The following is a 24067-nucleotide window of genomic DNA, read 5'->3' as shown; positions in this document are numbered from 1 at the left end:
GCCCTTGTACAGCCCTAATCCCAGGCTGGTTTAAAACCCAGTCAAGTTAATCAGTAGGAGAATAGAAAAACAATAGATGATCAATTTGCATACACAGGTGCTCTCAGAAATGCAAGTGTTTTTAGAAAAATTAGTATATGTGAATAGTAATTGCTTGTTCAAAGGCTAAGTGTGCTTGAAGGATTGTGTGAGTTAAGGCAGGCAGAGAGAAGATCATGATCTGAGGAGGAGCTTGGAACCAAGGCAGAGACTGGAACCAAGTAGCTGAATCAGCTAGGACAGAGTCAGATGGTGGATTCATAGAACTGACAAAACCAAGGAAACTTCTTAAAACTTCAGACATTGACTAATGATTTGGTAAGTGTATATAAACTGTGCTATATCCCTTTGTTCTCTGCTGCTCACTGAGGTGGTGGCCCAACTCTTGAGTTGTGATTAAAGCGAAGTTAGTGGTACCCACCTCTGTGTAAATTTTTCCTTTTACATTTATATATAAAGCTGAGTAGGAAACCTGGTTACGTATCAAAAGTATGTACACTTATAGAAGGAACAAAGGAATGTAACCTCTCTTTGTTAATGTTTTTTTCTTTCAGTTTTGAAAAAGAAATATTTTTATAAACATTCTGGATACTTTGTAATATGCACTTTCACACTATTTCCTTCCTCTGGTGTGAAATGAGGATGCTCATTTCCAAAACCTCTAAAGCCTAGGCAAGTTTGCCTATGACTTTTAAATTCACTTTTATGTAAGGAAGTCCAATTTATACAAGCTTGGAGAGGTTTTGTTAATACCAAGCACATCTGAGTACACCTGTCTTTGTACCTTTGCAGGATTTCACATTGCCTCATATAATGTTGGTCATGGTTTTAATTTTTCCTCAAAATGGATCTCTTTTATGTCTGCTATTTACCATCCTTGCCAGAGTCACCGAACACAAGAAATTCAGTATCTACAAGGTACAGAAACTGCTTTCTTCCTCGCACTCATGTAATAGGTAATGGATGGTTTTAAGAAAGGATCTTTACTCTGTGCTTTACCTATTCATGTGTAGGATTTTGATTTCATTTGAAATGAAAGGCGTAAACCTCAGGTCTGAAAACTAATAGAATTTCTGCATTTACCTGCTGATCCATAGCCTTTAGGTTAGATTGTGTGTCAGCCAGCAGTCAGCTTGTTGAATGAAGCAATACTTTAAAACTAAAATGAAAAGATTTCTGTTATATGTAGCCTGACACCAGATATGAAGGCAGATTTCCAGTGGCTTATTATTGGAAATATTTTCCGGTGTGTCTGATAAGCAAGACTGAACAAGCTGTAGGAAGTAGACCTATTCAGATAATGCTGACTTGCAGACCAGAAAAAAGAAGAAATGTATTTTGCCTAAGTGCTGTGCCTTCTCTTGTCAAGACTGAGGACAAAATGGCTAGTCTAGTGGCAAAAGGCACTGTAGAGATCAAGGAGTAAACCTGCTGGTTTGTGAGTGTGGCTGTTGCATCTAAGCCTATTTGCTTGTATATATTCATTGTCTGTATTATGGAAGGTTTATATCTAAGTGCTTGAATGAGTTGGAGTTCTGGAGATGGGGCATATAGAAAGGACTGGGAGCACATCAAACTGGATCAGCTATTTGTTTTTTGGTGAGTATAGGTAGTATTTTTTTGAACTTCAAAGGAATTTAAGATACAGACTTGTGAGGAGAGTCCCCAAGAAAAATCAAGCATTGTATTCTGCTCAGAATCTCAGTCTATGTACATCCTTCATGGAAATACATTCGAACACTGGGAATATCCACAAGATGAGCAAATTCTCAGTATGATTTGAGGAGCATTCATGGTGTTACAGAATGGAGGACAAAGGAAGGTCTTGTAGATATGCTTAGAATAAGTTCCCAAAGAACCGAAGCAAAAAGATTCCTTCATTATTTCCATGACTAGATACAAGTGGTAGTTACCACAGACTGATATTTAATACAGAAAGATATGTAACACAGCTTTATATTATTTCATCTCTTCAGATTTCATGTAGATAATAGATTACATCAAATGCAAATATAGTGCCGCATTAATATTGCATGACAAATGTGCGTATTTTTACTTGTTGGCCTGGATGCTTTTTTTCTTTCTTTCTGCTGTTGTTGGAAGATCCTTTTAGTTTAAAGTTTTTTTGAAAACAACTCAGCTCTTGGCTTTGTACCTTAAATGTCTCTGCTCAGGGGACAAGGAATTTAATTGCATAAAAACTGCTCTGCAGTGATTTTTCCAAACAGCTATGGTAAGATCAAAGTTTTAAATGGATTGAGTGTCTCTATAAGTATATTCACATTCATATATGTCTGGAGTAAACATGCCATCTGGGGCTTCTGTTTTATTTTTCTTACTGCATATTTGGAATGCAAAATAAGGTTTATTTTGTGAGGAAAAATCAATAAATCATTTCAGTTGTCCTACACTTGGTATAACTAATTGTAATTAGTATAATGTCTTTGTTGGCAAGGACTTATCAGACAAGTAGCAGGAAATGCAAAGAAAAAGCCTCATAAAGAATGGTGGTGTTTTGTAAAGCTAATTGTGACGCTATCTCGGATGTGATGTCATGTGTGATGGAAGTCTTAATTTTTAATCTGATATTCTTTCCAGTAATGTAGCTACTAATGTTACCTGAGGTTCTCTGTAATGTAACTACATGAGAGATTTTTGGCAGTTTTAAATTTTACAATTTGGTTCCAAAAAGATGTAGTCTTGAGTCATCTGCATTGTAACAAGTGGGCTGTAGTTTCTAGTTGTAATGAATTAGCTTGTTTTAATGTTTGTTAAGCAAATCTTACAGATAAGAATTCAGTTAACTGTGATGTTCTGAACATTGATGCCTCAGGAGCAGCAACAGCCGCCTCTGACAGTATGCTGTCAGCTGTGTGGCCTTCTAAAGAGCTGCTTGCCTGAAGAGTTTCATTGGCAACATATCCAAGTCTTAACTAGCTAATACTGGGAATCACTGAAAAGATGATGACTAAGAGCAATATAATATGTTGAGGAGAAATCAGAGAATTTATTTACAAAGGAAAGGACCACAGTCCTGCTTCATGAATGTGTTCTAATAACTTCGGTTCACTGAAAATATCAAATCCCTGGAGCTAATTGAATTCTTCACCTTATTTGATAACTAGGGGTTAGCTTACAGTGACAGTGAGCCAGCTAGATGGTTAGTCTGACAATACTGGGTTTGCTGTTCTCAGGAAGCTATATTGTGAAAGGCTGGGAAAATTCACTAATTTGCTACTTCAGTTGATATGAAGGAAGAGACAAAAAATCTTTTAGAACATTTCATTCCCATTCTAATAAGTACGGAGATTTTTCTCCCAGCTTCCATTTGTGCAATTACCCTCCTGCAGTCTATTCAATGACTATGGGAAGAAAATACTCTGAAATTGTCCAGTGTTGAAGGAACTGCAGTGGGCTAGAAGGGAATCTACTGTGATCCAAAAATTCCTCTTCCTATGAGCTTCTCTGTGGCTGTCTTCTACTTTTCTAAATTGTTCACTGTACCGTGCTTTTTTCTAAAGGCTGTGATCTAAGAGAAAAAAAATGCACCGTTCTTTGCCTGTTTTGCTGAATATGTCTGTCCCCAATCAAGGTGCTGCCTTCAATGTAAATATTTATGTCAATGGCTGCAGGTATCTGGCCTTCAGAAGACCCTGCTGCATGTAGTTGCATCTTGCTGAACAGAAGGGGAAAGACAAAAGCTAATGTTGCATGTCCTGAGGATCTGAGACCCTCTATTTCAAGTGGGACTTTAATTAGACCTCAGCTTCTTCTGTCCACAATGTACATCAAGAGGTGCCCATCAGAAAGCCAGCTACTATGTAAACAGAGCAATGGAGAAGGTAGGGAAAGTTTCAATAGCTCAGAGGCTGAGTTTATTTGCTTCTTTCTACATAGTTAGACAGAGGTGAGTTGATTAAGAAAGCAGTGAAAGACTAGAGACATTTGGATGGAATAGAGAAAGTGAGACCCTAATATTGATACTAAACAGTAATATAATACCTATATATGTGTGTGTTGCATTAAATTTTATGTAAAAATAGAAAAAAAAAAGAAAAGGAAAGATAAATATTTTGTTCCTTTTTTACTTCAGGGAAAAGTTAATCTGGAGAAAGTTACAGTAGTAAAAGAGAAGGCAACAGCTGTGGTAATTAGCAGTTCATCTTCAAAGCTTGACTGATGGGTTACATTATGGCCTCTTGCGTTTGAATTAAAATTCAGACCCACACAAGGTCTATTTTTACCTCCTTTTTTTCCACTTCAGAATAATCTGTCTGGATTTAAGATTTCATTTTTGGTAAAAATATTGATGTTCCATAATCTAAAATGAACTTTTGGTTTGTGCAAATAAGCAGTGTAGACAAGAGCACTGTGGCTCCGCATTCAATTTCAGAGAATGTGGCTTTGTAACACAATGCAGTATTGTAGAAAGTTTCTATGGAACAGTACTAGTAGGTGTTGAATTTATTTTCATTCCACTCTACCTGGTATGCTTGGTGGAGAGACTTTTGCGTGTATATTAAATTACTACTTATATACATGCCTTAAATGTAAAAGAAGAAATCTCAGTATGCATCATTCCCTGTGAGAACTAGGGATAAGGATATGTATGTTCTCCAAATAATCTGTTTCTCTTGATTATTTGACAGTTAAACTCTTTGGGTCAAGGACTGTCACATGTGACTGTATAGTGCCTTGCACAGCAAGGATTTGCAGTGCTACTAATGTAAATAATCAGTGGGTAATTTAGCAGCAAATTAGGAATTAATTTTAAAATACCTGGAAACACTGTTATGAATACCACTGCTGGGGAGGAGACAAGTTGTTGACAGAGGGATATGCACCAATGAAGGCCTTATGTGTGGGGTTTGGGTTCTCTTTTATCGGTGAATATTTGCTATTTGCCTTTCAGAAATGCAGCTTCTTACTGCTTTTACAGCTGGCCTTCCGTAAGCTGGTTTTGGATGAACATCCATCCTAGTGAAAAGCAAAGTTCTCTAATAAATGTGAAATGTAGGGAGAAAAACTGTAACATTGCCTTCCCTTCCATGTTAGCATCAGATTGAATTAACACAATGACTGCCCATTTTAGAAAATTTAAAAGGGTATCAGCTCATGTACATTAGTGTGGTTTCTGCCAGCTGAGTATCTGGTCCAGTGTTGTCCCCACTCAAGTGAACAGTCAGGATACAATCTCCTGCTGGCTGTTCTTTCATTTTCACCATAGCAGCAAAACAAAATACCCGTATAGAAGCCTCTGCTCCCATCCCAAAATCACAGACATACAATGTGCACCTTTAGAAAGTTGTCTCATATTTTTTGCTTTAAACATAAAAAAAAATAAATAATGTTTTCATGAAAAATTTAAGCTGCTTTCAGCCAAAGTTAGGTGAACTCTCTTCAGTATCTTGCCTTGACAAGGTAAAAGCTAATCAAGAAATTTCTTCTGTGTTCACCCGCAATAGATTTCACTAAAGTATGCAGCTAGGAGTAGTAAGTGCAGTTTAATACCAAAAGAAAAGGGTGGGAAAGCCTGCTTAATTAAATTTCTTCGGGGATCATGGGTTAGCTGCAGCTCTGTTTAGTTTACTTCCTCTCTGGAGAAAATTGTTCAGACCCAAGACAGCAAGTATTGATTTAAATGTAGATGCAGGAAAAAGTCACTGTTGTCTTTTTTTCTTCTACTTGGCATCAATTCTGAGTTTTGATTAATTTTTGGTTACAAAGGATTAAAATCTAAATCCTTCTGTACTCCCTTTTACACTGTGGGAATATGTTGAACCAGTGCTCAGCAAACTGGATGCAGCTACTGGTGAAGAGAAGAGCCCATAAAGCCACCCTACAGAGACCCATGGCACAAATCGTGAAACCTGGGTTAAGGTTTCAGCTGTCACTCAACTTTGTCACAGCCATCAGGGATTGCAGTAAGTCTTTGACCTAGCATAGGACAAAGGAAAATGGAGAATGGTGGGACAGGAGTACACCACAGTGTCACAATTAACCTGCAGGCTTGAGTGCTGCCCAGGGAAAGCAGATTTGTCATTACCTCCTGTTTGCTTCAGCCACTGCAAGCATACGTAGTTGTACTGTGGAGCAAGTGCTATGCTGGCATAGACCAGAAGAGTTGCATTTCCTGACAAGGTCAGTCTTCCTAAGGGTGGAGTTAATTCTGCTCAGGTGATTTTTGAAGAGAAAAATGGCTGTATAAGATGCCAACAGCTGAGCCCTCAAATCTGCTTATGTGAATTTAGTTTCCTTTCATTTCAAATATAATCACATGGTTGTAATGGTCGACAACTCTGTGGATCCTCTTCTGATTTAAACATCCCTTCGCTCATCAACGAAATCCAAGTGCAAATGGAGATGTCTGAAGCCATACACATCTCTTTCTTCACAATACACCCCCAGTGGGTCAAGGTTATTGGTAATCATGCATAAACTGCTTGACTTCAGATCCCAGGTGGCAACTGCAACTAGGGCACTTATAAAAGGCATCTTTTACTAATAACTTGAGCACATGCAATAGCATGGGCGATGCCTCAGACCACAGTTTGTACTGAAGAAAGGGAAATAAAGAATTCTTGATTCAAGAGAAATCAAGACAATACATATTTCTGGGAACAGGACGATTAGGGAAGAGAGTGGGAAAGAAAAAAAGATTGGGATTGGGATTTACTTGTCTGTTTGCACAGAGCACAATTTGTATATGAAGAGTAGATGTGAGCTGCAGAAGCCCAATAGCTGTAGGAAATTTAGCTAGCAGCTTTTGTTCTCTACAGGGGATGCCATTCAACTTGAAAAGATTAGCACAGATTTTCCTGCATGAGAATCTCCTCAGAATAATACATACATGCATACATACATACTTATATTGGCTGGAAGGCAGGGTTTACAATTACAATTTTTTAGTCTTGTTTCTTTTCCATGTGCTCTGCAACAAGCTGGACCTCTATGATTATTCTTGATAAACAGGAATTCTCCTTTTCTTCGCTGAGCTCAGAAGCACAGGCGTCTGAAGGAGCCCTCTCTGACTGGATGAAATAACTTCCTTCTCTTGTTGCCTGAGTTCCCTGAGTTCATGACTGAGCTGAGATGCATCAAAGTCAGGTCAAGGAATCAGAAATAAGGCAACTACAGAACGCTGGGCAGCAGAAGTCAATTTCTCTAAGCTGCTCTCCCCCCCCCAACTTTGTTTCAGGTTTCCATGCATATATTGAAAAGAGCAGAGAAAGAGAGGAAAGAAATAAAAAAAATATGTACACAACACAAAGATTGGAACTATATGCATAAATTACCTACCCAAGCAGATGCCACATGGGTTTTAGTAATTGCAGTAACAGATTCTTATTTCTAATATTAGTTTTGCCTGTCTTGCCAAAAATTGTAAATAGTAAGTTGAATACTTATGAGTGTGTTTTTTTTAAATTAGATGCTGTTGAATACAAAGCTATCATTTCTCTGTTCCCTTTGGTGATCGTTCAGAAGTGTTCTGTCTTTTTTTTTCAAGGCCATTTTGACATAGGATTTATGAATTGTTATATCTCTTTTTAAATCAGATCATGAAGGGACATTCTCATAGGCTAGTTTGTGACCTAGGAGTAGCCTTTACTGCAGGTTTGTAGCAAGTTCAGCTGAAATGGACTCTTAGCCTCTGTGTTCCGCTGATGCAGTAGTAATACAGATAGAAAACCTATATTTCTGGAGATTAATTGGACAATACACCACCTGACTGCAGTTTATTTTCAGAATTCACAGTAAGGATGATCTACCTAGAGTCTGGTCTAGCAGAAATGCATCACTTCTCCGTTCCCAGGTACAACTTGCTGGGCACAGCCACTATCTGAATCTGGAATGTGGTCTGTGCTGTTCACAATGCATTCCGCTTGTTTAATCTTTGCATAAAACTGTACATGGTGGGTAATAAAACATCTGTCCATATATAAATGTTTCACATTTCAGAATGACCTAAAGCATGGTGTGGGCTTTTGAATGTGTGAGACAGTCTGCTCACTGCTGGAGGGGCATGGGTGTTTATTAATAGATGTCCTGCATCATTATGGAATGCAAGGCAAGCACAGGCGTGCACACATACACGTACAAAAGAATGAATAATTATGATAAACAACTGCCTAACAGGTATTTTTGTAATGCAGAGATAGCAACCGTTTTTACCAGGTGAAACCAATTCTCTGTGCTTGTGTCTTCATTGTTTTTCTTGTGCTATTTTTTCTGCAGAAGGTTTATAATTAAATTATTAGCAGCAAAGCACCGAGTCTTACAGAAAACAGAATTAAATCTAGGATAGTGCTAATACTCTTCACCATTTCCTTGGTGAACTTTACTTACTCTTCTCTTGTACTGAATGTACTTCCTTTTTTCCCCTCAAGAAAACAGCTTCCTGGCATGAGCAATATATGTGGTCCTCAAAGGAGATGTGCTAGGAAAATGAGCCTTGCCATTCTCTCAGAGGTGGGGGCATTTTTCTGTCAGCCTATTCTGATCTGTCATTTACAAATCTGCTTTTGATATGAAGAGGAAGACATAGACCAAACCTGTGACTTGGGGAATGTGTGTGTTTAATTTGGCAAAGAAGAGTTGTTCGGCAGCTATACTCAGAGATGCTTCCTCAGGAAAAAAAGAAATCTCAGGTACAATGGTACCATTAATTTGGTTAGTATAGAATTAAGTAATGGATCACCTGTTTGTGCTTGTAGATGATTTTTCCATATTTTCAGTTGTTAGGAAACATACCATTATTCAGCAATGCAAAAACCTACAGAGACCCAAGAGGAAAAGAGCTGATTGTCTTTAACAAAGGAGTGCAGAGGGGACACACACCTTCTACCCTCATTCCCAAGGGTCAGCCACAGACAAGGCTGACACAGGACAAGTGGCAGAGAGACAGGCAAAACCAGAGTGTACTGACCCCCTCCCAAAAGTTTAACGGTATCTTGATGTACTGTTGATACAAATAAGTACCAGAGACATGTCTACCTGAACACAATCTAAGCTAATCTTGACACCTTTCTTGAAAATATTTCTATTCATTTTGAATCACTTTGACAAATCTTTTACCATGTTGGAAGGACATTTCACATTATGAAGTCTCCACTCTGTGGATTACAGGTCTCTTAATTTGTTTAGACCAATACCCATATTTATACTATTTATTAATCAAGGGGCTTGATGAGCTGCTGCAAATCAAGCTGCTGCTGATTCAGTAGTTTGGTAGGAGGGTCATCTGAGGATTAGAGTCTATAAACAGCCTTTATGAAAAGATAATTTTTTCTGTCACTTAATTGGCCTGGAGAATCTTGTCATTTCAATCTGTCATTGTTGAATTTTATTTTACTGCAATATTTTGAAATGAAGCAAAAAAGGAAAAGTGTCTAGTTAATGCTTTTGGCAAGCTCTCTGTTACTTAATAGCTTCTTGAAGTCCTAAATTTCTTCATTTTCCATCTTAATTAACACTCTTAATTGACCTTCTGTGCTCTTTAATTTCTCCCAGTAAATAATTAAAAAATAGGCTTCTAAATTCTGTTCTGCAATCAGATTGACATGAAATTGCTTGCCTATGGATCATTTCCGCCTTAACAATTTTTTTTTTGTTTGTTTTTGTTTTTTTACCACTAAAGTCCCCACTGGAAATTACAGCCCATTGAACCACAGAGCCAGAATTGATTGTGCACATAAAAAATACTGGAGCAATTGAAAAAAGAAAAGAACTTCCTGGAATTCTATGGTAAAATCAGAACTCAAGTGACAACAAGACTTTTACCCAATTTGAACTCACCTGCCCTTGATCATTAAGAAAATATTTTATGTTCCTCTGTTTTTCCCAATGAGAGGTTTTTCCTTCATTTAGGTATTATGGTTAGAGATGTCAAAGAAGATGAAATTGAGTTGCTAATATTTTTATGGGGCACTTTCTATTCCATCTTCTTTATATCAATTTCTTACAGGTTTTGTAGTATATTGGAAAGTTAGGGCTAAAGAACCTTGTCTAATTGCTTTTATCTTTAACTAAGTTTTAGTTAAGGCTTTAGGTATCACACATCATAATTCTAAAAATCTTAAATGTGTTTTTTACTATTTTGTTCTAAAATATATAAGGCAAGTCTCCTTTTTAAGGTGGTGTGAGAAACTGTAGTCAGTTCTTTCTACTGGAGTTTAGGGAAAGCATTACTGAAAATGCAAATTCTGTGGTCTGAGACTTACAAGTTGCAAATAACTATTAATCTTGGAGCTCACTTTTATATTCTGAGATTAAATAATGACATTTTAAGCACTTAAACCTTCACTAAGAGGAAGACAGGCAAGCACACACTTTGTTTCAAGCATCTTAATTGATTCCATTGGTCTTTTCATGTGTTTAGTGTTAAGTGTATGCCTACGTAATTTTCTGAAATGTTGGATGGTATTTAGCAGAAGAAATTATATCCCAATAACTAACATTGCTTTAAGTATCCTAATAATGTAGGAAGTATGCAAAATAAGCTTACATTTTCAAGATAAACAAAGTAACTTTTTTGTGAACATTGCCTTTTTATTGCTGCATCCAGCTGTTAATCATGGTTTGAAAGCAAAACCATCTTTTAAAATGCATTTTTTGATAAATACTGCATTATTTTCTCCTGAGTTGTTTCCTGCCTAGATATGGTGCCCCATTAATTTTAGAGTATCAGGAAAAGTCACTGGGAGCCATAGGGAACAATTCTGGATTTGCTGCACACATGTATATTGCAATAGATTTGCCTATAGCAGTTCTAGGGATGATGTTTAACAAACCCCTGTTTTCCCTATTTTGGCATTAATGTCCTCCTTTTCTCAGATTTGTTTAGTAACACAGTCTTATGCTACACATAAAGGGAGGATTCTTTTCAGCGTGTAAAATTTGAAATTTGAATGCAATTGCAGCAACAAGAACTCTGTCTCAAAAAAGCCTTGGCCAAAAAACATGTAAAACTCTCCTGTAGAGAACGAAATTGAGTGCACAGTGTTAGCATAATAACAAGGGCCGAGACATTGCTTTGCTCTACAGTTTTATGGGATGATATCTTAAAACGTATTCAGAGATTTATGACTTTTTAGGGACAGCTAAAATTGTTTTCACATTTCTAATACTGCTTTCATTAGAATGTTGAAAGTATGTTTACAGTATCAGATTGAGTTCTAAGGTGTTACCAAATCATCCAGAATCCCTACAGCTTAAGTATATTCCCTTGTATTCTTACGTATCTTCAGAGGAAAAAATGGGAAGAATGTAAGTGCTTTGTTTTAAAGTATATAATCTGTATTCTGTCATGTACTTCATCTCCCAGGGAAGGTATCTGGGAACTCAGTCTGCTGTTTTTATTTATCCTGCCAGTGTAGTATATAGATGAGAGGACTAAGGTCCAATGGTATTAAAACAAGACATGAAATATTGATTAATTCTTTTTTTAAATTCCTTTTTCCTCCTGAGTATAACAAATTTCAGATGCTACTGTCAATATAGTACTCTCCAATAAACCTTCATTATCAGAAGGGTCCTGATCTTCATAGTGTTCTTATAAATGGTTATTATGATTCTAAATGGCTTTTAAAGCTCGAGGCTAGTGTTCTTCTGGTGCAAGAGCAGAAAGCAAGTTAGAAGCAGTGCAGCTTTTTATCGTCGCAGAATGTTACTCTGAAATAACATGTATCAGATTGGGAATTCTCTTTGCTAGACAGTAGCAGAACATTCTGTTTGAAGAAACGATCCTAATGGGTCAGATGAACAGGTATACAGTTTCATGGCCATAAAGGTGTCAAGTAAAGAAGCACAATTATAGTTGGTGTCCACCTAATGAAACACAAGTATTTGACACTCTGCCTTTTGCTCCCACTTGTTATTCTTCGGTGTTAAGTGAACTCTTTATTTATTGTTTCCAGAATGGTCCTTTACAAAAGCAGCTAAACAGATAACTAGGAGTTTCTCCAAGGAAAAGGAAAGATAGGCATAGAAGTTCACACCAGCTAACCCATGAAAGATGATAGACATGGGCAAGGAAAAGATGATGTAATTCAAACTACTTTCAGTGTTCTTGAGTACAATAAAACTCTCTGAGAGTTGAAGTAATTGTTTTTCACTGGAAAAAAAAAAAAAAAAAGAGAGATTTGTTTAAACTGAAGTGTACTGGAGTTTCTTTAGGAATGTAAAGATCTTGGAGCTTTTCTACTATCCAAAATAAAAAGTATTCATCAGAGAAGGAATTTGAATCTCAGTCCTGTATGTGTCAGGTAAATGTCATTATAAAGGTTGTACAACTACTTTTTCACCCATCATCTTAATTAGCATAGTATTTAGTCAAACTTCAACAAGAAAGAACAAGGAAGTAACACAGAATCTGAGCCAAAAGCCACTGATTGGCAGATTTACCTAGGAGGCAGGAGTATGTTCTCGCTCTGAACCAAGAAGAAACACCTGGGGTTGGTTCTGTCTCGTAGCAAATTTGGGGGTTATAGGCTAGATATGTTGCTGTATGATTTGTTTTTTCCCACATGAAAGCTTTATTCCTACCCTAAGATGAAAATGTTTAAGAAGATTTTGGTGATGAGGATAACTGATTCACACATAGGCCTACTTGGGAGTTCTTTTGCAGCAAAACATAATTGTGTGCAAAACTTAGGCTAATTTAACTTATGACGGAGAACAAACTGCTCCCTGCTGTACCCAAAAGCTAAGAGCTAAAATATGTGGCATAAAGCTAAATTATCCCCTCCTCTCCTTCACACCTGACTCTCTCAAACTGAGCTGAAGTTGCGCTCTATTAAGATGGTTTTATGACTTTTGTGATATCTTTCTTTCAAAATTGGACAAGTTATTTTTAATTTTAAAGTCATTATTTTCATTGGTTTCAGCCAAACTGAAACCAATACATGCACAAAGCTGGACTTCAACCAGTTTGTAAGTAGTGAGGGCTAGGTCTGGTCTTATTACTTAGGAGGCTTTAAAGCAGTAAGTCTTGCTTGTCCAGATTACGTGGGTAGCTCTGTTGACTCCTAGTTCCCCACTGGTAACACTTGCATTAGTAGAGTGAACAGGATTTGGTCTGTACTTAACAAAGCATGGATTTGCTCACATAGCCAATGTGTGAGCCAAATCCTTACATGTGTCATTTGTTCTCACTCATATAGGTAATACTTTTGGACTGATTTAATGCAACTGGCTATTTGAGGAAAGGTTATCAATCTGGGCACTGTCCTCTTGTGTTTTTCTCTCTGTTATGTTATCTTAAGGAATGATAACACAGACTTATGTAAAGAGATATGCACATAATTTTGGTTTTCAAAGCCTTGAATTAGTTGGTTTTCTGCCAAAATGTCCTTAAAAGTTTCCTTACTGTGTGAATTTTCAAGCTGAAGATAGCCCACTACAGATTAAGATTTTTCCCACAGAAGATGATGGTGCGTACTTACATGCACACAGCACAAACTGTGCCAGTAGTTTGCTTTCTGGTGAATTCATTTTACACACTTTACCAACCACTATCTTTTGGATGTAAAAACAGATTATTTTCTGTCTAATGGGAGATGCATTGTTTGATTCAGATATTTAATGTGGTATTTATTCTGTGGACAATAGCTTGAGGCCCCCAGCTGGGAAGAATGAGAGGATATCTATAATTCAAAATAATTGTATGGTTTTTGACAGATTGTCAAGTTGCTTAATGCCTTTTGTCCCAGGTAATAGTTTATATTTCTTTGATAAAATGTTGATAATTTCTCATTGCAATTTGTTTCGTGTGTGTTGTATTTTTACAGAGTCCAGTCAGGTTCGTATCTGAGTACGGGTTGGTTTACCTTAATTTTGGCTATGGATGCCTGCTATGGAATTCACGTCTATGGGATGATAAATGACACCTACTGCAAGTAAGATCACAGGAAATTATTTTCATGCATCTACAACTCTGATGTCTTGCCAAAATTTCACAATTGATTTCACCATCATAAATTCAAAAAATGGATCACGAGGTCATTTTTGCGTTGATGTGACACTATTGTCTGCATATTTAGTCCTAATATGGCATTTGCTGTTGATAAAAAAAATTACAAAAATCTAACATCAAATGTCATAAGGAACTTTTTTTAATCCAAGATCTTTTGCAATTTCTGAATTAGCTGGAAACAAGGTATGTTCATACTTTTCTGACAAAATGTACTTACTTCTACTGTTAAAACAAATCTAGAGAAGAAATACAAATATACAGGTTCTCTGAATACCAAATATACCTGGAAATGAAAGAAACTGATTAGCCCAGGGTAGTTACTTGAAATTACATTTCACCACGATGGAGCAACCTACTGGAACTTTCTAGGTTATATATGGCTTGCTTTGAGTGGTAAGGGGTTTCTAATTAGATAATAAAACAAGTTCTGTGAGCTTTATCACAGTAAACTGACATAAATTCCAACCAACTACTGTTAGTGAACTTACAGTGACAATGAATTAATCCTATTGTCAGAAGTATAACTCTAAACACAATTTTTGAAAGTCCAAATTAAATGCTTTAATCTGCAGTGTATGGTAGAAAAATATAAAATGTAACTATTTCTCATTCAGAAAAGCAGGAAATGTCATAAACAATGTATGATGCTAGTGCAAACCTATTCTTCTGTACCTTGGTTGTTTCAAGTCCTGCATGTAACCAGTCCAAGTGGGTCCTCAGGTCCTGGAGTAAAGCCTTTGTGCAGACCCTCACTACACATTCTGTGTTACTTCAGTATGGGACTCATTACTGGAAGACCCTAAACAAAAGAGAAAAAAAAAAAAAAGAAAAAAGAAAAAAAAAGAAAAGGAATTTGAGTCACAGCTGTTTAATTAGGGTATCTTAACATTAAAGGCTGATTTTTTAGAACTTGCAATCTCACTGATTGAGTCATCCAGATGGAACGAACATATGCTGTTCTTTGTTTATGAAAACACAGTAGACGCCCTGAGATGAGGGGTGACAGGACTAAAGTTGTCCTCACAGAGTTCAGTCAGGCTGGCATTGCATAGCCCTGATGTAAAACCAGTGAACAGCATGATAGCACTTCGGTCTGTTGGGAACAGAGAAGGATGGGTTTCCTGAAAGCTGCAATACTGACTGCATTACCTACTTATAATGTGTATTATTCTTGTAAGTGCCTTGTTCAGCCAGTTCAAGAACCAGTTTCAACAGCTGGGACTATCCAATGAGAAGACTGCTTAAGGATGGGGCCTCATGGACTGAGTTCTCCCAGGTTAAACAAAATGTGCAGTCCCCATAAGAGCCAGCCCATCAGCTTCTTACTGACTGATAAGATCAGTGTATGTTGAGATACTCTTAACTTCATTTTCTGCAGGAAAACTCATAGAAATCTTGCAGTAATGAAAGCCCATATATAATTTAGCAAAGGAGCTCACATGCTGACACGTGGAAAGGATTACAGATAATTCAGGTGCAGTATATATTAATGTTTTTCTTGGAAATAATACTGAAGTGTATCTTTTTTTTCCCCCAGGTCAGAAGGCTTTCGTAAAGTTCCCTACCACTATTACGAGCCAGGAAGAGATGAGTGTGAGGAATACTTTCTGCATGAAAATGCTCCGTATGGAGGCCATAGGTTTATCACAGAAAAGAAAGTGTTTGCTAAATGGTCCAAGAAGCATACAATAATATTTACACACCCCAACTGGACAGTGTCCTGATACTGGTTTTCTTAACTCTCCCTTAACAGCATATTACAAAAATGTCTCAGTTTACAGTAATTTTGCTTACACCCGGCTGGCCTTCCTCAGCCTAGGTAACACTAAACTAAAAACTGAAAGAAGACAAAGATGGTGATGGTTCAGCTGTTAAGCAAAATTAATCATCTGTGGAAGGTAGATACATTGTTATTTCTTAGGGTTTTACTCCACACAATGCACTTTATACTTTAACTGGATTTTACTTCAATGCAGTAGCAGTTAAAGACAGATGAGATTTCCTGAATATACAGGTGCACACAGAGAACATGGTGGTCCTTTAAAACTTGTCCATCATCTTAATTAATTAAAATTAGTATTTGTAGCTCATTTGCAGTACTGCAGCACTAGTTCCATTTGCAGTATTAGTAGAAATTTTCCACAAGATATACAAGGAAAAATACAGACCTCCGAGGTCTGTGAGTGAGTAAATTTTAAAAACCATCTGAATACATTGATACATGTGAGCACTTGCATATATGGTAAAATTAGAGATGAGCTAGACATGGTTCTTGAACTGCACATAACTTCTGCATGAGAAGATATTATTTACTCAAGGCTCCTGATTAATTGATAACTTCTGAAATGCAGCTCCCTTCCACCCTGTTCAGGCTGCATCATCTTGAACGATGTGTTTTGTACTTTTTGAGGCTGTTATACCACAGTTTAGCTCCAGCAGCATGGCACTTGGCAAAGACTGTTTTGCAGCCTATGCTGAACCAAGCCTGCAATCAGTACCCAAGCTGGTTAGTGTAGATCTGTCTCACAAACATCTCCATTTATTCCAGTTGTGCCTTTGAGCTGCTCCAACATCCAAATCCCAGTACTTTGACAGCATTTCCCATGCAACCATCCTAACATTTTAATTTTAAATCTCTACTTTCTCCATCTTTAAAAGCAGGACAGTATCTATCTACCTCACAAGGGAGTTGTGAGGATTAATTTAAGTCCATAAAGCACTTACCTGAGGAAGAATGCGACAGAGCATTTATTCTTAACACAGGAACAGGGGTGCTTGTCATTTATTCTTGTCTGTTGGGTATTTGAAGAAAGTGGCAGCGTGTCCAAATCTGGTGGCAAATTGCTCTGGTGGCATCCACATTCCTGCTGAGGATAACATGTAATATTGAGCTCTCTCAGCTTGTATTGCTTTAGATGGAGTTGAAAGAAATCACCACCTCACAGTATTATCTGCACAGCAAGGGGCAGTTCAAGAATTATAAAATATACTCATCTCTAGTTGAAATACAGATTTCCAAGCTTACTCTCACAGAAAGTTTTCAACTGCAGCAGACTCATTTGTAATATGACCATAATTCAACTACACATGTGAGTTTTCTTTAAACTGTATTTAAATTAATGCTTTAAGTTTAGAATGTGTCCTACAAATATTTTAATATCTAGAATGTCAGATTCAACACTGTAATAGCCAATACTGTGAACACTTGAAAGAATTATGTGTGGAACATGACACACAGGGTTTACTCACACTACTTAAACATTAACTAACAGGAAACTTTGTATGCTTTTGTAAATCATGAAAAAGGGAAAGGAAAAAGCTATTTTTACATGTAAGTATTTGTATACTGACTATTTCCTATTGTAAATTTGTATATATAAATTTATATTTTATATGTTCATGGCATATATATTCTCTCATTAGCAGCTGCAACTCTTAGTGTTCCATCTCCTGATCATTGGTTCCTTGTTCCTGTTGGTAGATAATTCCAGGGTATCATCTCTCTTGCCTCTTCTATTTTCTACTGTAAATGCAGCTTTCTGGTTTTATTTTTAATATAGCTCAGCTTTCACTGCTTACTTTAGGGCTGTAAGTGTTCATGCTGGTTGTCAGACAAAGGCTGGAGCTATGCTTATGATCCTGGATAAACGTCTATATTCATATACAAGCTCTTTCCCAGACTTCTGGTGTGACTTGATATCTCACCTTCCTGTTTGGTAAAGGAGAACAATAATATTTTCCTACTCCCTGTCTTGACTGACTTTCTTGTAAGCTCTTGAGATGGATGTTCTCATTTGCAATCTATTTGTATAATGCCTTGCTGAAGAGGTGCCCAAAGTTTCTGAAGGCTACAGGCTATGCTATAATATACACATAATTTGAAGTGGCTGCTTCTTGTCCCTGGAGTTTAAAATCAATCGTAGGCTAATATAGCATAGAATGAAATCAAGAAGGGGAAGGGTCATGGATGGATGAAGAGTTGTAATAGCAAAATACAGTGAGCTAGATTTATCGCCATATGCATATGCATCTCTTCAGCTGAGATGGATGGCTGGATAGATGGAAAGCTAATAAAAAAAAAAAATCTAATGCAGGATTTGAAGAATGCAGAACATGCAGAAATAGGGAGAATGTTCCACACACGTTGTACAGGGCACCCTGGGAAAACCTATGGCTCCCTTGTGGGAAGAGGAGCTGAAAAGAACATCAGTCAAATTGAACCCGTATTTAGAAGGTCTTTGGGTTAATAGAAGGGTACTGTAAAAGTGCTGCACATGAAAGTGCAGTTGGGCTGGACAGGCTTACATGAGAGGTGGCCTCATGAAGCAGAGTCTTTCTACCCAACAAACACAGCATAAGGATTCTGCCTGAATTGTGTTCACATGCAAGGCAGCTTTTAAGTCTGAGAAAGTTTTTAAGATAATTAAGACTTGCCAAATCACCATAAATCTGTTGTAAAATCTGTGCTTCATACTGAAGCTTCTTGTAGAGCTGCTTACATGCTGTATGAAACAATATCTCATGCAAAGGGTAGCTAAGAAAAATACAGCTCTAAGAACAGCTAAATGTGCAGCAAAATTGAGAACATCATTAGAGTGCAGTTGTCACAGAGCAAAATAAAAGTGTTGCTCTCTGCTTGGATCCACAGTAAGAGCAGATCCACTTTTAGAAACATTGCAGCAGACTTCATTCACACTTGAGTAAATGAACATCAGTTCCCTTATTTAAATGAGCCCGTCTTTAGTATAAACTAAACACATATTTGCATGATTTTTATTATATGAGTAAGGAAATGTGACCACTGTGTTAAAGATGATTCTACAAAGAAATAACTGCTGAAATCTGTTAAAGATCAGCACTGTGGTACTGAAGAAAGAATCTCAGTACTTGGTTGTGTAGTAAGAAACCTTGATGATTCACCTCTGACATAAGTTAAGACATCAGCTGAGAATCATTTATTAATTCTTTAAAATAAACCCTGCTACAGTTCACCTGAATGTAATCAGATCCTAACTGCTGATTCATTCAAACAGTCCTAGTTAAATCAACTACTCATTTATAAAACAGGCAGGGAGTTTACCTGAGGTTTTCAAAATAGATCTGCATATTACTGCTAACAGAAGAAAACTCACGAATAATTTGGCATTTTTTTTCCATCAGCCAGCTAAGTAGTCACCAATGTTTTTCTTTTATAATACAGTTATTTCTTTTAAAATACCCATTTTGAAGGGGGGAAAAAAAGCACATATTGTTTGGGTTGCTGTAGGCTTGGTACTAATAAATGTTTAAATTTTAATACACTTTATGTTTTATGTTGCATTACCATCTGATATTTTTTTCAAGGAAAAAAAAATTAAATAGGAGCAGAAATTTTCCTAAGGAAAAAAACCAAATCTTTTTGACTGGCTAATTACTAATTCACAGGTAATTAACTAAGTAACATAAAAAATGGGTTTTGTTTTTCCAAACAGACACAGCAGACATAATCCCAACTTTTTCATCCCCACTAGATGTCCAGAGCGCATGCCTCTGCTTATAACAAGGCCTCTTCACAGAAAAAAAAAAAAAAATAGTCTATGTATCCAGCCAAATTCCCTTTCCATCTGGGCTGGGAGGCTCCATCTGCAGACTGTTTGTATCAGTTACATCAGTAAGCAGGAAGGACTGAGGAAGAGCTCTACTTAGGAGCAGATGGTGTTCCAACTTCTAAAAAATGCCCCTAAAGGGCTCCAGGAGAGGAGTACCCATTAATCTCTTCTAGAAATACTTCACTGAAGTATCTAATTTCTTCAAATGTGTTTAGCTCCTGTGTAAAACTATTGTCCTCTCTCCAGTAGGAATTACCAGCAATGGGAAAATATGCCCTTTACAGGAAAAAAATAGAGGAAAATTCTGTGTTGCTAAAGATTTCTGTGTAAACAGCACCAGGGATGAAGAAGTCAGCCTGACACAAATTACCTGAAGACTCACTGATTTAGGAATCTCTGAGGACTCGATTCAAAATTAATGGAAATCACTTTGGCCAGTTCATGAACACAGCACCCATCCCAGTAAATCTTTGCACTCTTGGGCACTAAGGTAAGCAGTGGTTTGTCTGAGAAGTACCATGTGCACATAACACATTACATAGTTAATAAAGAGGAGCCCATCCAGCACTTGGATGGCTGATGCAGATGGTCTTTGTTTATCTGCTCATGGGCTGAACAAAAGTAGGACCCCATGCAAAGACAGCTGGCAGCAGAGTACAGATGCTCAACCAGAGGACATGTCTAGTAAGTAAGAATTAAATAAGTAATCACTCATTAATTATAACTGGATGGTATCCTTAGTAGGTAGAAAATCAGAAACACTCTGATTATTGATACTTACATTTTGCTGACATATTTTTTCTGCATGTATCTCAGAAATAGTATATTTTTTAGTTGGACTTGAGCAAGTTTGGGGTTTATTTATGACGAACCATAGGGTACCCACAAGACTGAAACTCTGTGTTAATGCCAAAGAATCACACGGGAGCTGTCTGTGGGCATTGTGATGTACTGCATACAACAGAGAGTCATATATTTACTTAAAAAGTCCTGTTTTTCCTGACTAGGTGTAGTTATTTTGACGACACAGTGTTTCATTTTCAGCAGATGTGTCTCATTCTGTTCCTTCTTTCCTGAGAGGACACACAGGGATGTGACTTAACCATGGGGGAGTGAAGAATGATATGGTAAATAATCAACCACCAGATTCACATCTATTTTTCTGGCTATTACTGTGATGTATAGCTAATGACACAGAGAAAAGCAAGGGTATTGTACACCTTGTATTGCATAATCTACAGAAGCTTCATGTGTCTATTCTGGATTAGAGTTTCCTAGGCAAACCCTCCAGAAAGGGGCTGAAGAAGAAAGAGGCCTCTCTCCATTGAAAGAAAGGGCTTCTGTGGAAGCCATAATAACCTGCATGGCATACCTGGGCTTGCTGCTTCAGCTTTTGTAGGCTCCCCACCCAGGCACAGCCCTTTCCAGCTCCATTGGATGAAGCATATTCTCCAGCTGATTTATGCAGCCTGTGATGTGCACAAAGTCTGCCCTGTCGTCCCCTTCTGTGGGGCCAGGGGAGCAGTGATGCTAACCTAGGCGTGAGGAGTGACAGGTGTCAGAGCAGGGATGCTCTCTAGGTAGCAGAATGATCTTGCTTCAGGCATGGTTTCACCTTAGGTGCTGAACTCATTTTCTTTGAATGTGGTGGGAAAGATATCACTGGGTATTTTTATTGTTTTTGTGATTAACTCACAAAGAGTCACCATTTTATGAGTGTGTTAAACAGCTGGTTTTGTGTCTTTTTTGCATTGCTTGCTGCTGTTTCTGGGAATTCCTCAAGATATGCAGCTGTCAGCATTTGCCACTGCTGTTCTGATTTACTGGCCATAAAGAGACCATAAACTTGAACTAATGCATGTTCTTACCATGTATTATGCATGATGGCATGTTACACAATTTATTCTCGCACTATAATAAATAATGTAAATTGAGTGTAAACTTAGTTTAAGCAGTGGAAGTAGTGCTTTTTCTTTCTCTCTTATCATGTGTTGCCCAGAGCACTTTCCTGGACCTCTGTAAGTGCCATTAGCAGCTGGCAGCAAATAAATTGTTGAAACCAGTCAGGAAATGTTTACTAAATTTGACATATTTTCACTGGAATATCAGAAATAGTTAAACTTGCTTTTGTGAACCTACTCTAATGCTCAAAATCACAATTCTATGTTCTGTTATAAAGAAATCTCACATCTAAGTGTAACATTGCTAATTACTTTATTGACACATAGTGTTAAGATGTTAGCAGGGCAGTGATCACAAATTTTTGACATTTATAGGAGTATCTTCTTAACGGGAACTGCACATGTAGAAGATTGGCTGAGATGCCTGTAGTTTTTTCATATTGTTGCTGCTGAAAATAGTATTTCTGAGGATGGCCAGAGGAAAAAAAATAATTATGTACTCACTGCTTTTTTGGCTATTCATCTATCCCCTCAAACACATATGCAAACACAAAAAGTGTCTATAGGTAAAGTCTTTTTTTCCAGATAGTGGCAAGTAAGAACAAATAAGACTATTCTACATGGTAAATATAGGTTATAGTACTTTTTGATTCATGTTTATTTTGTGTATTTCCAAAGCTTATGTTTACATTAGTGAGGCAGTAGCTCAGCTGGGTCAGATCTGTAGCCTGACACTGTTGGTGCTAAGGACCTGATCTCCACACCCTGCACCATCTCTAGTTTGGTCCCATGGGTTGAATGCCACTAGTGACTGGAGCACATCTTTTAGTTTCATCCAAAGGGAATCTAGTTCACATCCTCAGGACCACTCCATCATTCAAATTAAAGCTTGTTAAGTGAGGCCACTGTACTGGACTGCCCCAAAGGAAAGTGAAATTTCTGCTAGCCCATCTTTTGGCTAGATAGAAGCATTTTTTTGCATTTTTTTTCCCATCTCAGGCTTTGCATGAGTACTTTTTGCATAGGCATTTTTCCTTCAAATCTGAGATCTGATTCCTTCTGTCAGATCATGGGAGTCAAGGGCTCCTAAATCCTCCTAAAATTAGCATCCAAAGATGCTCCATAAATCAGGAATGTGGTATAAAATGGAGTAATCCATCACGGGTACAGCGTGGAAAGTGCTTAGCTTGATGAAGAGTTAATTCCACTTTTGGATGTGATATTATCATTAACATGTTGGATGTTTTTTATATACCAAATCACATATAAAAAATCCCTTCATCACTTTCCCAGGTTATTTTTGTTCTCGTGGCCTTCCAGATGTATGTGTGTACATATGCATGTGTGCATGTACATACAGTGTCCAAGCATTCTTCTGTTCTTAGACAGTTGCTACTATATGCTGCTAACATAAACTTACTTAGAAAGTTCATGTTACGCTATTTATTACATGTATTCTTTGGTTGCCTTTTTGTAATGCTGACAAGTGTATTCATAATAGATATCACTGTAGACTTAGAAAACTTTCATACTATTTATACTTATTTTAGATGTTCTGCCATGTGTTTTCTTGCTATGTGCTACTTAGTTTTTGCTCCCATTTGGAGAATGTGCTTCTATGTACTTCCAAAATTGTGCCTGGGTTATTTTAAAATATGAATAAATGTGTAAGATTTGCCAATTGTCTGACATAATTTATACAAGATTTTGTGCTAAAAACCCTTTATTCTTATTTATGTATATGCCACTATATTAATACCTGACAGTTCACTGAACTCAAAGATCTATGTTCTAGGAAGTATTATAATCTGCTGCACACAAACATAAACTATGCCTAAATTATTTATTAATTGACTTTAAAGACACTTTAAGGCATCTATCCTAAAAGTAATGTTGGCTAAACTCAGCCACAAAACCTACACTTACGATAGCTCATGTTTTAATTTCTGCTTGTTAAAACATGCATTGCATGCACACATGCACACAGAAACAGAGATTTGTAGGAAAGGTACATTGGGTCATATCCAAAAGGGTAGATCCTTCAAGCAGTCTCAGAGCATAGCACTCTCTGAAGTCAAGTCACTGGAATCCCCAGGAGTGGACACTCAGCACATGCTTGAGAGCGCTGTGTAAGACTGAAGGGCTGTGGGAAAGATCACATTTCCTGAGGAGGTGCAAACCTCTACCTGCAGGTATGATGCTTACAAGGGTATTGGGAGGACCTACAGAACTTCTCTTCCATCATGCAGTGGACCCTATGATGCTAAGAAAGGAAAGGAACTAAGACTCCTTTAGCCTCTAACTAGCCTCTAGTTTTCCTGTTTTATTGTCCAGCTAAGAACATGCTTAAAAAGCAACAGGCTTCAATGTATACATTTCAACTTGGTCTGTATGTGCTGAATTAAACACATAAAGACTAACTGGCTTTGTGAAAGGACTGCAGATTCCAGGTGTGTTTGTCAGTACTGACATTTATACTGCAGTGACCATTACCATCTAATTCTGGGCCGGAGTCTGCTGCTCAGGTGCTCATGGCACAGAGTTTTGTTTCCTTACAATCTGGGCTA

At 37.4% G+C, this 24067-nt stretch overlaps 1 protein-coding gene across 1 annotated transcript in view; it reads left to right on the top strand.

The window, feature by feature from the left end:
- Nucleotides 1–23178, top strand: part of ST6GALNAC3 (ST6 N-acetylgalactosaminide alpha-2,6-sialyltransferase 3) — a 228563-nt gene extending 205385 nt beyond the window's left edge. Inside the window, exons 4-5 of the mRNA XM_040611156.1 lie at nt 13827–13934; nt 15549–23178. Of these exons, the coding sequence (XP_040467090.1) occupies nt 13827–13934; nt 15549–15735 (295 nt within the window). The 3' untranslated portion in view covers nt 15736–23178. The remainder of the gene's footprint in view (nt 1–13826; nt 13935–15548) is intronic.
- The last annotated feature ends 889 nt before the right edge of the window (nt 23179–24067 follow it).

Source organism: Falco naumanni, chromosome 11 (genome assembly GCF_017639655.2).
Source record: "Falco naumanni isolate bFalNau1 chromosome 11, bFalNau1.pat, whole genome shotgun sequence".
NCBI classification, from domain to species: Eukaryota; Metazoa; Chordata; class Aves; order Falconiformes; family Falconidae; genus Falco; species Falco naumanni.
This window is presented reverse-complemented; position numbering and strand designations above follow the sequence as displayed.